Here is a 10,811-nt window from a genome sequence, read left to right as displayed (position 1 = left end):
TCTTCTTTACCTAAACCCAACTGTCCCGTTCTTCTTTGAGATCAGGTTGCAAATGGTTCACATGGGATAGGAGAAAAAAACGCTCTGGGTTGTTTGCATCTCTTAAAAACCAATCACAGTCGTTTTGGGCGGCGCTGCAAGGAACAGGTTTTGGTGGAACATTTGCAAAAGAAGACACCACATACAATATTTAATGAAGTTAACTGTTCACACAATACAGTAACGTGAGCTATTTAAATTAGCTGATACATTTGCTGTTATGTTGTTGTGTATCGGCCAGCAAATCCCCCCGAATCGGGGGCCAACACCTCCCAGTTAGAGAGTAAATTCCGTAAACATATTTTTTGTAAATCTTTACAATCATTCGCCAAAAAGAGAAACTTAAAAAGTAGAAGGACAGTAGAAGGAAGGAAGGATAGATTAGGTCCAAAGAAGGCGACACAAATGTCACATTTTTGGTAGGAAAAAAGAGGAACAATGTTCTGGCCAACAGCCTTGTAACTATTAAACATTTTATTAAATATCACACGTACCCTCTGCAGTCCTCTAAAGTACCCCTAGGGGTACACGTACCCCCATTTGAGAAACACTGCTTTAAACTGTCCAAGACAGCAGGTCAGTGTGGCCGGTTGATATGTGCGATGTTCAGCATGTTGTCGTTGTTTACAGGAGCAACATGGCACGGCGGCCTCGGCCCTCAGAAGGGAGAGAAGGGGGAGCCGGGCCAGATGGGGTTTCCTGGAAAACGAGGACAGAGCGGTGAACTGGGACAAGCCGGGACCCCAGGAATTGCTGGACCTCAGGGGGAACCGGGAGAACCAGGGTATGTAATCAGAGCAAGGCACATGACAACATAGACGTTTATGTTGGAACTTTTGGAGTCCATTGGCACTGAATTCATGGTGACCACAGCCTCCATTATAAAAGCAAAATAACATTTGACTGCCACTCTTCACACCTGCAGGATTTAAATGTTCCAACAATTCCTGCAAAACTTAGCTGAGCATCAACACTGCATTACCGACTTTACAAATGGGGCTGCTGCTCCAGGGCTACAAGGCTCACTGTGTGGAAATAACTTTGTAATAATTTGATTAACTGAATAATATAAACAATATAAAACGGAAAAGCCATCTGCAGTTTTGCCTGATCTTATAGGCCTGTCTTGCAAAATCTTTCAATATCTAGTGAAATGCCTTCAATATTCCATTTGATATTATATACATACTTACATGGTGCATATTCCTAAATAAAGTGGGGTTCAATATATCCTGACGTGGTCGTACTCAGATTCTAGTTAGAATATGAGTCGGATACATTGGGCTGTGATTATGGGGCGTGTTTCACCCAAGGGGGTCAGCTTCTCCTCACAACGCGTAGCTCCTATGGCGCCATTCTGATGCTACCAAGCCATCACCTCCCGTTAGCATCCCGTTAGCATTCCATTGACTCCCATTCATTTTGACGTCACTTTGACAGAGAATACCTTTACATCTGAAGCGTTTAAAGACTATTTGTCCGTTGTTTATTTCTAAAGAAAAAATGTATAAAAGGCTCCATTACCTTGTAGCTCACGTTATGGCTCCGTAGCAGACGTTTTTATAACAATAGGCTAACAATTGTGTCATAACCACGAGACTTACTGTTGCATAGTAGAGGAGTTACCGTATAGTACAGGAGAAGCTCTCAGGCAGTTTGGACTTCCATTAGCTGTTTAAGTGTAATTACTAATGTTACTCAATTGGATAGACCTACAACCAATCAGAGCAACGGATAGACCTACAACCAATCAAAGCAATGGAGACAGACGTCACAGAAGCTGCAAGTCAAAGGCAGGCTTCGATGGGTGTGCCAGTGTTTAAACATTCGTGATCACGGTTCCTCTTTTAAAATGAATGCGCTGTCGATATCTTCTATAACAGACGCGATGGCAGCCATCTTTGTTGTGGGCGGGGCTACGGTCGGTTGGCATCCAGGCTAGGTTCTATAGAGCTCAACAGTCCCGCCCCTCCTCTGAGAGACCTTTGGGTTCCTGAAGTAAGTTTCCCATCATTTCTCCCATTGACGTCTGGAACAATCCGTATATAAAGAGTTTTAGACCATGCCTTAAGCTAACCAGACGCTACGTGACTTATAAGCATACAACGTATCATTTCGAGTAAAAAAAAGGAAGAGAAAATCCCCAAAAAGTCAAAGGTACAAGACTGTGTACCTATCGTCATCTCAGAGCGAAGGAACTCCTCATCCCATAAACCACCGCGCACCACTGAATACAGGAAGCTAACGTTAGTTTAGCTAACAGCTAATTCGGCTAACCGCTAGCTGAGACGGCATGTAATAACTTTAAAAGACCCTCAAAATAAAACCTGAAAATAACCTTAACATATATAACGGCTGTTACGTCAGCTGTAGACGGCTTTACCCAGTGTTTAGTTTGAGTTAACGTTATTTTAGACTGAATCAAGCTGTCAGCTAGCGGTTAGCCGAATTAGCTGTTAGCTAAACTAACGTTAGCTTCCCGGTGGAGGCTAACATCAGAAGCGTGGAACAGATCGTGATTCGTGCAGTGTCGTAAATCATAGTGACGGATCGTGCAGGCAGCACAGATCAGGTACTGACGCCCCCCCTCCTCACCAGCATGAGCTCCACCAATCAGAGGCATCACTGTGGGATTGTGGGATTGTTTAGGATTGTGGGTAATGAAGTACTTATCCAAGACATCGCTAATAATAGACATTTATCTCTAAACAAGGGTAGTGTCCCATGAACTGTTGGCGTCTATATGAGCTTATACAATCGCTGAGTCATGTCGTAGCTGGCTGTAAGTCTACCATCGACGGTTACCATTTTATGGCTTATACTCCAATTTGTCAATGGAGAAATTGCATTGTATTTTTACTTCTGGAACCCGCTGTGGGCGGGACTGTTGAGCTCTATAGAGAGCCGAAGTCACACCCTTTCTGGTGGACCTCATGGGACCTTAATTCGGAAAAAATATGAACGGTAGTGAACGGGAAGAGGCAAATAATTTTTTGGTCCGGTTTCAATTGAGCCATGTATTACACATATGATGTTCGTCAGTTTAAAAGATCATTTTTCACCCGAAGACAGTCTCAGTTATCCGTAGGTTTGTCATATGACCACTTATTTTAGTGTGAAACCGCTCAGTGAACTGCATGTCTCGTCTCACACAACTTTCGTCACCTAGCTTGATGCTCAACTTGCTCGCTAGCTAGCTAGCTAGCTTAGCTTTGTTCCACAACACATGTAACGTTATCTTACCTGATGTGTTTTATCCAGTGAAGTGTTTTCAGCAGATAAGTAAAAGAACAACAAGATCTGCTGCTCATTTGAGTAATATTACATCCCCGGTACGATACACACACACACACACACACACACACACACACACACACACACATTGTAGCTTCAGAGACGTCATCCATGCTAAGTGTGTAAGATAAGTCCCATGGACTGGAAGTAGAAGGACGTGACTTTGGCTCTCTATGGACCTTTTTCACAGCAGACATGTTGACTTGTCATAGTAGGAAGAGCCCATCTGAGATTGATCACCTCAACGATGGCTCAGTTCCATCTAGTGTCCCAGGAAGCTGTTTCAGTGAGTCAGCGTGCTCAATACCAGGGCCTCTCCTAAGTGGAACGCAGCCATCATAAATGGGTTTGAATACAGCTGTGCTTTTCCTACTACGACATGTTCTCATCGTTCTCATCACACTCATCTCGGAAAATATGGACGCTTGGTCAGGTGCCTTTGAAGATAAAGTCTCCTTTAGCGCTATAAGTAAACGTGCTTGGTCGGGACTATTGCCGTCCTTTTTGACGCAGTTATGTTAAGGAAAAGGTCGTGGGTGGGCGTACGGTTCTGTGACACACGGGAGGAAAGAAAATGGGACTATAGCAAGCGTGACAAGCGGTACGTGAACCCTGCTCTCCTGGGTGAAAGTCCTGTGTTTGACCCATCCCCCCCCCCCCCCCAACCTCCTTACATACTCCTCTCTAAATCCTCTCTAACTGCTACTCTCCCCGGTGCGTTACACAAACACGCTGAAAGACGCCTTTTTCGTCGCATCAGACGCTGACAGCCACTGTCCAAACGTCCTTATTTTACGAGTTCGGAATGAGAACGGGTTGTCCTACTATGACATGTCAACATGTCTGCCATGAAAGGTCTATAGGGGTCCCCAGCAGGTAAAGCAGGTCTGAGCATCACTGTGTTGTTTTCTGTGGCTGCAGGGCTGTTGGAGTCCAGCAGCAGGCGGCCTTCAGTGTGGCCAGAGGAACCACCGAATATCCTGAGAAAGCCAGCATCATTCGGTTCACCAAAGTCATCACCAACATCAACGATGACTACGACACCAGGACAGGACGCTTCAGGTGAGAAACCATCTGTTTCTTTTCATATTTTACAGAAACCAATGAAGATGATTTACTACAAACGTGTATGATAATCAAACAAACGTATTGTTATTTTTGTAAAGGTCAGACTACATTTTTTTTGTATGAGGTCATTGTGGCAATCATGTTTGTTTTTTTTGGGGGGGGGGGCTTAAAAAGAGAAGTGGATCCATTTTAGTATTTTTCATTTAGACTCGTAGGGTTGATTAAAACAGCTGTTATTGGGCTAAAAATACCAATAATAAAACCGTCACAGATTTCGAGTTAAAGCCTAACTCTCGCCAAAATGCAACCTAGGGTCTTCTTGTGAATGTACCCGAGTCAAACTGTAGTTTAAAAGCATATTTAGGACGGAAACGCCACTTTTAAGATGGACCGTATTCTGGTTTTTGGGTCAAATGGCCTTTTGAATGGGAGTGCTAGGGACGCTACGATGCTAGCCTCAAAATATCTGTTTTTAAACCACTAAGAAGGCTCGACACAACATGAGACTTTGCTCCAAGTATCACCAGGGACTCTACACCTTAACTACACCGGTGACCAAGATATCCTAAATCTGGGGCTACTTGTTTAGATATCGACTCGTTGTGACTGCCGAGGTGGTAGCAGCCAGAAACAACAAGAGCTACGGTGGGTTGTTCAAAACCTCTTTTAGTAAACTCTGGGTACACAACCAATGTAGTCAGTGCTGTGGTTAAGGTGTAGAGTCCCTGGTGATACTTGGAGCAAAGTCTCATGTTGTGTCGAGCCTTCTTAGTGGTTTAAACATAGATATTTTGAGGCTAGCATCAAAGTGTCCCTAGCTCTCCCATTCAAAAGGCCATTTGACCCAAAAACCAGAATACGGTACATCTTAAAAGTGGCGTTTCCGTCCTAGATATGCTTTTAAACTACAGTTTGACTCGGGTACATTCACAAAAACACCCTAGGTTGTATTTCGGCGAGAGTTACGCTTTAAGGGGGGCGTGTTTTTTCTTTCGTCTATATCCAATGGTGAGGGATTAACATGAATGTCTATCTGACGGACCCCCAAGTCAAAAAATAACGCAACAGGTACCCCTGTTTTGTTAAAGCTTAACGCCAGGGGTCCTTGGCCATGCGTCAGACATTTGACGAGTAGGGAGTGAGACTGTGTTGGTGGTCCAGGCTCTGTTGCTCTCCAAGCCCATGCTCTGAACATTTTGAAAGCCGTGGAGTTTAAATTGTGCATATAAAACAGTTGTGCCATCACCCTTATTTAAAATATACTGGTGTTAGGGTTACGGTTAGGGTTAGGTGCCTTGAAGTTGACGTCGGGGGCTTAAAACACCATCGAGCGGTGTACATAGTGGTGCTTTGAGCTGAATGCTAATGCTAGCTTGGCAACATGGTCAGAATGAAAGTGCTGATTTGTAGCAGGTGTCGGTACACGATCCGTGCTGCCTGCAGGATCCGTTCTGCGCATGTGCTGTTGTACGAGGATTTACAACACTGCACGATCTGTTCCATGCTTCCGGTCGTAGATGTAGCGGTCTGCCGTTAGCCTCCACAGGCAAGCTAACGTTAGTTTAGCTAACAGCTAATTCGGCTAACCGCTAGCTGAGACAGCATGTAATAACTTTAAAAGACCCTCAAAATAAAACCTGAAAATATGTAACAGCTGTTACGTCAGTTCTGCTTTACTTGTGCTCATTTAAAATACAATCAATCAATACTTGTCTTTATTGTTATTACTGTAACGTCTTAATTTAGCTGTAGCCTGCTTTTCCCAGTGTTAAATTTGAGTTAACGTTATTTTAGACTGAATCAAGCTGTCAGTTAGCGGTTAGCCGAATTAGCTGTTAGCTAAACTAATGTTAGCTTCCCGGTGGAGGGTAACGTGGAACAGATCGTGCAGTGTCGTATCCTAGGTAAAACAGGATTATCATCTGCACATGCGTGAACATCTTGCGCGTGACGGATCGTGCAGGCAGAACAGATTGTGTACCGACAGCAGGTTTTAATATTTATCTTGCTCGCTATCTTAGTTTAGCGGGTTAGCATGCTAAAATTTGTGTTAATTAATTAGCACTCAACACACAGCAGAGGCTGACGGGAATGTCATGAGATTTGTTGGTGTTTGGTCATGAACCAAAGTACTGGATGCATTTTAATTTTGACATGCTAATGGCACTAGAGGAAGAATTAAGGTATCACCAAGTTATTAAGCTAGTTATTAAGTTAGACTAGGCTAGCTAGACTAGCTACACAAAACCTGAGTAGGATAAAGACTGGAATCACAGCTCCCTTTAATTTTATTATTTATGTTTCAACCAACAGGTCTTCCTCAGGTAAATACAATTCATGAGGGGACCATGAATGTCTGTACCACATTGCATGGCACTCCATGCAATAGTTGTTGAGATATTTCAGTCGTGACCAAAGTATGGACGAACAGACAGAAAGGCATCCATGGAGTGATGTCGCTAGCTAGCATGGCTGAAATCTATTTTTAGAAATGAATACATATTTCCCTGGTTGATCTGGAATTTTTAAAGCAAGCCAAATAAAATAAAACATTTCTGTTCCTACAGACTTCCAGTGTGGTCAAGCTGCACAACCAAATAGGAGGAAAAAATAATGATTCAATGTGAATAAATCAAGTTTGTGTGTTGTAGGTGTCGGGTCCCAGGAACGTACTACTTTGTGTACCACGCCTCTTTAGACAACCGACTGTGTGTGCTGATGAAGCTGGACCAAACCCTGCTGGCATCGTTCTGCGATCATCGCCGTGTCAGGAGACAGGTACGAGCGTAACACGATACTCCAGATTTATTTTACATTAGCTGATCCTGGATAGCAAAACATGGCATTTCCAAATCTGGAAAACTGGGCACATGAATGTCTAGATTTGACAGTCCTGTCACTACCCGATGTGAGTCGAGTGCAAATGTGAGTTGCGCATGCGTCACTTTGACTTTAGACCAGATTTCATGCAGATCTATATAATATATATATACAGAATAATGAGATAGGTACATTACATAGCAGTAACGTATTATTTAGCCAACCTGATCTCACAGAATTCCGTGAAATGAACACGGATCCTTAAGTTAAGGAAAAGGTCGTGGGTGGGCTTACGGTTCAGTGACACGCGGGAAGAACGGTACGGAAATGAAGAAAGCGGCTTTAGGAAACTTGACATGTGGGACCCGATCCCTGGTTTCCTGGGTGAAAGTCCTGTGTTTGACCCATCCACCCCCCCCAACCAGCCTCCTTACGCAGAATGTCGGCCTTACACCTTACTCGCTACCGTAGTTGCTCTTAATGCTACGTCATCTTCTCATTGACTTTACATTGGCATTGTTTTCCGTGGTGGCCACACAGATTTTTCACACCTTCCGTGCCACCACAACGTAATGCGCTGTTAACCATTCGTGATCATTTCACTTAATTCTGTGTGACCAGGCTGTATTTAGCGTAAGGCATCACATTTTCACGGCATGATCCCTGATTTCAGTTGTAGATAGAGGCTGAAGTAGCCTACAATAACCTGCTAACGAGAGACTTCTGTAGCCTCCAAGAACCTGCTAACGAGGGACTTCTGTAGCCTACAAGAACCTGCTAACGAGAGACTTCTGTAGCCTACAATAACCTGCTAACGAGAGACTTCTGTAGCCTACAAGAACCTGCTAACGAGAGACTTCTGTAGCCTACAAGAACCTGCTAACGAGAGACTTCTGTAGCCTACAATAACCTGCTAACGAGGGACTTCTGTAGCCTACAAGAACCTGCTAACGAGAGACTTCTGTAGCCTACAATAACCTGCTAACGAGGGACTTCTGTAGCCTACAAGAACCTGCTAACGAGAGACTTCTGTAATGTCAATACAATAAAAATGGACCCACATAACGAAGTTGGTTCACTGCTGGCTACAAGTTAGCAATCAGACACAACAAAGGCTGTCACTGGAATGGCGTTTTGAGCTAACGTTAGCAATCAAACAATCATAGATAGCTACAACGTTTTTTAAATGATTTCCATCTTCTGTTATTGTTTGTAATGAGAAACGTTTATTATTTTATGGATTTCACAAATTGCTTGCAGTCGCATCCGGATCCCTTGGCGTTATGCCGTAAACCGTTTAAATCTGAGCATGTGCAACTCACATCTGCACTTGACTCACATCGGGTAGTGACAGCTTCATGAGGGAGGTTGTTCGGGGTGGAGGATGGGTCAAACAACACAGGACTTTCACCCAGGAGACCGGGGATTGTGTCCTGCGTGTGGCGTTTTATTTCCCCGTTGTTGACGGTTGACGGTTCCTTTCCCCGTTGTTCTTTTCCTAAACACAACCGTCCCGTTGTTGTTGCGTGTCCCCCAGAGACTGTGGGTCGTGTCCCGACGTGCTTCCCATTCCCATTTCGTGCTGAGCACCACGAAAAAAAACGACATAATTGTGTCCTGTACAGGAATCCCAAGATTTAAAAAAACGTGACCATTTCACGAACGGCCGTGAGACTGTGTTGGAAGTACTGTATGAATGTAATTAGTTGTAGTACTCTCATTCATTGCAAAAAGATGCACCTGTATTTAAATTTCGACTGATTCCAGGTGACTTCGGGCAGCTTGGCGGTCTACCTGTCCAGTGGTCAGGAGGTTTGGCTGGAAACTAAAGACTACAGAGGGATGACAGGAAAACCAGCCGGTTACAGCATCTTCTCCGGCTTCCTGCTGCACTGATCTAATGGACGGGGGGGAAAAAACACAAAACTGCCTTTTTCCTCACTTTCACTAAACAGTTTTACATCAACTCCCAAGTCTTCCCTTCCTTCACGCTCACCTTAAAAACATGTGATGCAATGATTTGATCTTCTCTGTCAGTAAGCAGATAATTTGAACTGGAAAACCAAATAAACAGCTGAAAAAAACACACCACAATGCTTTGGATTTCTATGTGATTTCTCCTTTTCTTGGCATTTGTTTTAATTCCTTCTCTGGCTGATCATAACACAGACAGCTACTTTAAGGTCCCATGGCATGAAACTGTCATTTTATGAGGTTTTTTTAACATTAATATGAGCTCCCCAAGCCTGCTTATGGTCCCCCAGTGGCTAGAAATGGTGATAGGTGTAAACCGAGCCCTGGGTATCCTGCTCTGCCTTTGAGAAAATGAAAGCTCAGATGGGCCAATCAGGACTCTTCCCTTTATGACGTCATAAGGGGAAAGGTTACCTCCCCTTTCTCTGCTTTGCCCACCCAGGGAACTAAGGTCTATATAAAGAGACTTCAGATACAGTATTAGGGGACCACTAAGGTCTATATAAAAGAGACTTCAGATACAGTATTAGGGGGACCACTAAGGTCTATATAAAGAGACTTCAGATACAGTATTAGGGGACCACTAAGGTCTATATAAAAGAGACTTCAGATACAGTATTAGGGGACCACTAAGGTCTATATAAAGAGACTTCAGATACAGTATTAGGGGACCACTAAGGTCTATATAAAAGAGACTTCAGATACAGCATTAGGGGACCATTAAGGTCTATATCAAAGCATCCAATAAGCAGCATGTCATGTGACCTTTAAAGACCGCTGTGTCATAAACTTTCCCTCATCAGCCCTGTAGTACAGACCCAATCACAATTTTTGTTTACAAAACCTCCCGGGTAGAAAACTCCTGCATCCCGTACATGTAATTTAACGGCAATGAGCAAACAGGGATGAGGAACAACTGGATATACTCTATACTAATCTAAAATGTATGTTTGACGCTTGATATGTCAACACTTTCACTAACGTTAGCTTGGAGACCTAATTCACCTGTTGGGCCACAGACTAAAGAAAATGACATCACCCAAACTAGCCAACCGGCAGTGAGATGTTGCTGTTCGTAATGTTAGATTTGGTTTATCAAAGACACAGTTCAGAAATAAAGCACAGCAGAGACTACAGATCAGTCGGACCTCCAAGTTTAACTATATATCTTTAAATGTTACAGTTACGGATGAAAAAGACAACAGAAATAAACAAGATTGCAGATTTCCCATATCTCCACAATTCAAATGAATGGCCATTTGTCTACCATGTCATTTTTGTGTGACTCATTCATTCACTGTCAGATTGCCGGTGATGCTTTTGCTTTATACCTGTACGTGATTTACTATGAATGGAGACATATGTATCTCTCACTGAATTTACATTTCTGTTCATTTCGTGTTTATTTCACGTTTATTAGATACATGTAACGTTAAATCTGCAATCTGCAATGTTTACATGCATGTCATTTAAAGGAGCTCTAAGCGATGTTTAGCATTTTTGAGGCTACAACATTTTTTGTCACATACAGCAAACATCTCCTCACTATCTGCTAGCTGCCTGTCCCCTGAACACACTGTAAAAAACATCTCCTCACTATCTGCTAGCTGCCTGTC

General features: G+C 43.3%; 1 protein-coding gene across 1 annotated transcript in view; it reads left to right on the top strand.

The window, feature by feature from the left end:
* c1qc (complement component 1, q subcomponent, C chain) overlaps positions 1–9,309 on the top strand; it is an 11,203-nt gene extending 1,894 nt beyond the window's left edge. Inside the window, exons 4-7 of the mRNA XM_078247635.1 lie at positions 670–823; positions 4,255–4,395; positions 7,053–7,179; positions 8,989–9,309. Coding sequence (XP_078103761.1) covers positions 670–823; positions 4,255–4,395; positions 7,053–7,179; positions 8,989–9,117 — 551 coding nt within the window. The 3' untranslated portion in view covers positions 9,118–9,309. The remainder of the gene's footprint in view (positions 1–669; positions 824–4,254; positions 4,396–7,052; positions 7,180–8,988) is intronic.
* The last annotated feature ends 1,502 nt before the right edge of the window (positions 9,310–10,811 follow it).

This window comes from Sander vitreus, chromosome 4 (genome assembly GCF_031162955.1).
Source record: "Sander vitreus isolate 19-12246 chromosome 4, sanVit1, whole genome shotgun sequence".
Lineage (NCBI taxonomy): Eukaryota > Metazoa > Chordata > Actinopteri > Perciformes > Percidae > Sander > Sander vitreus.
The sequence above is the reverse complement of the archived record's forward strand: the minus strand, read 5'-3'. Positions and strand labels throughout refer to the sequence as shown.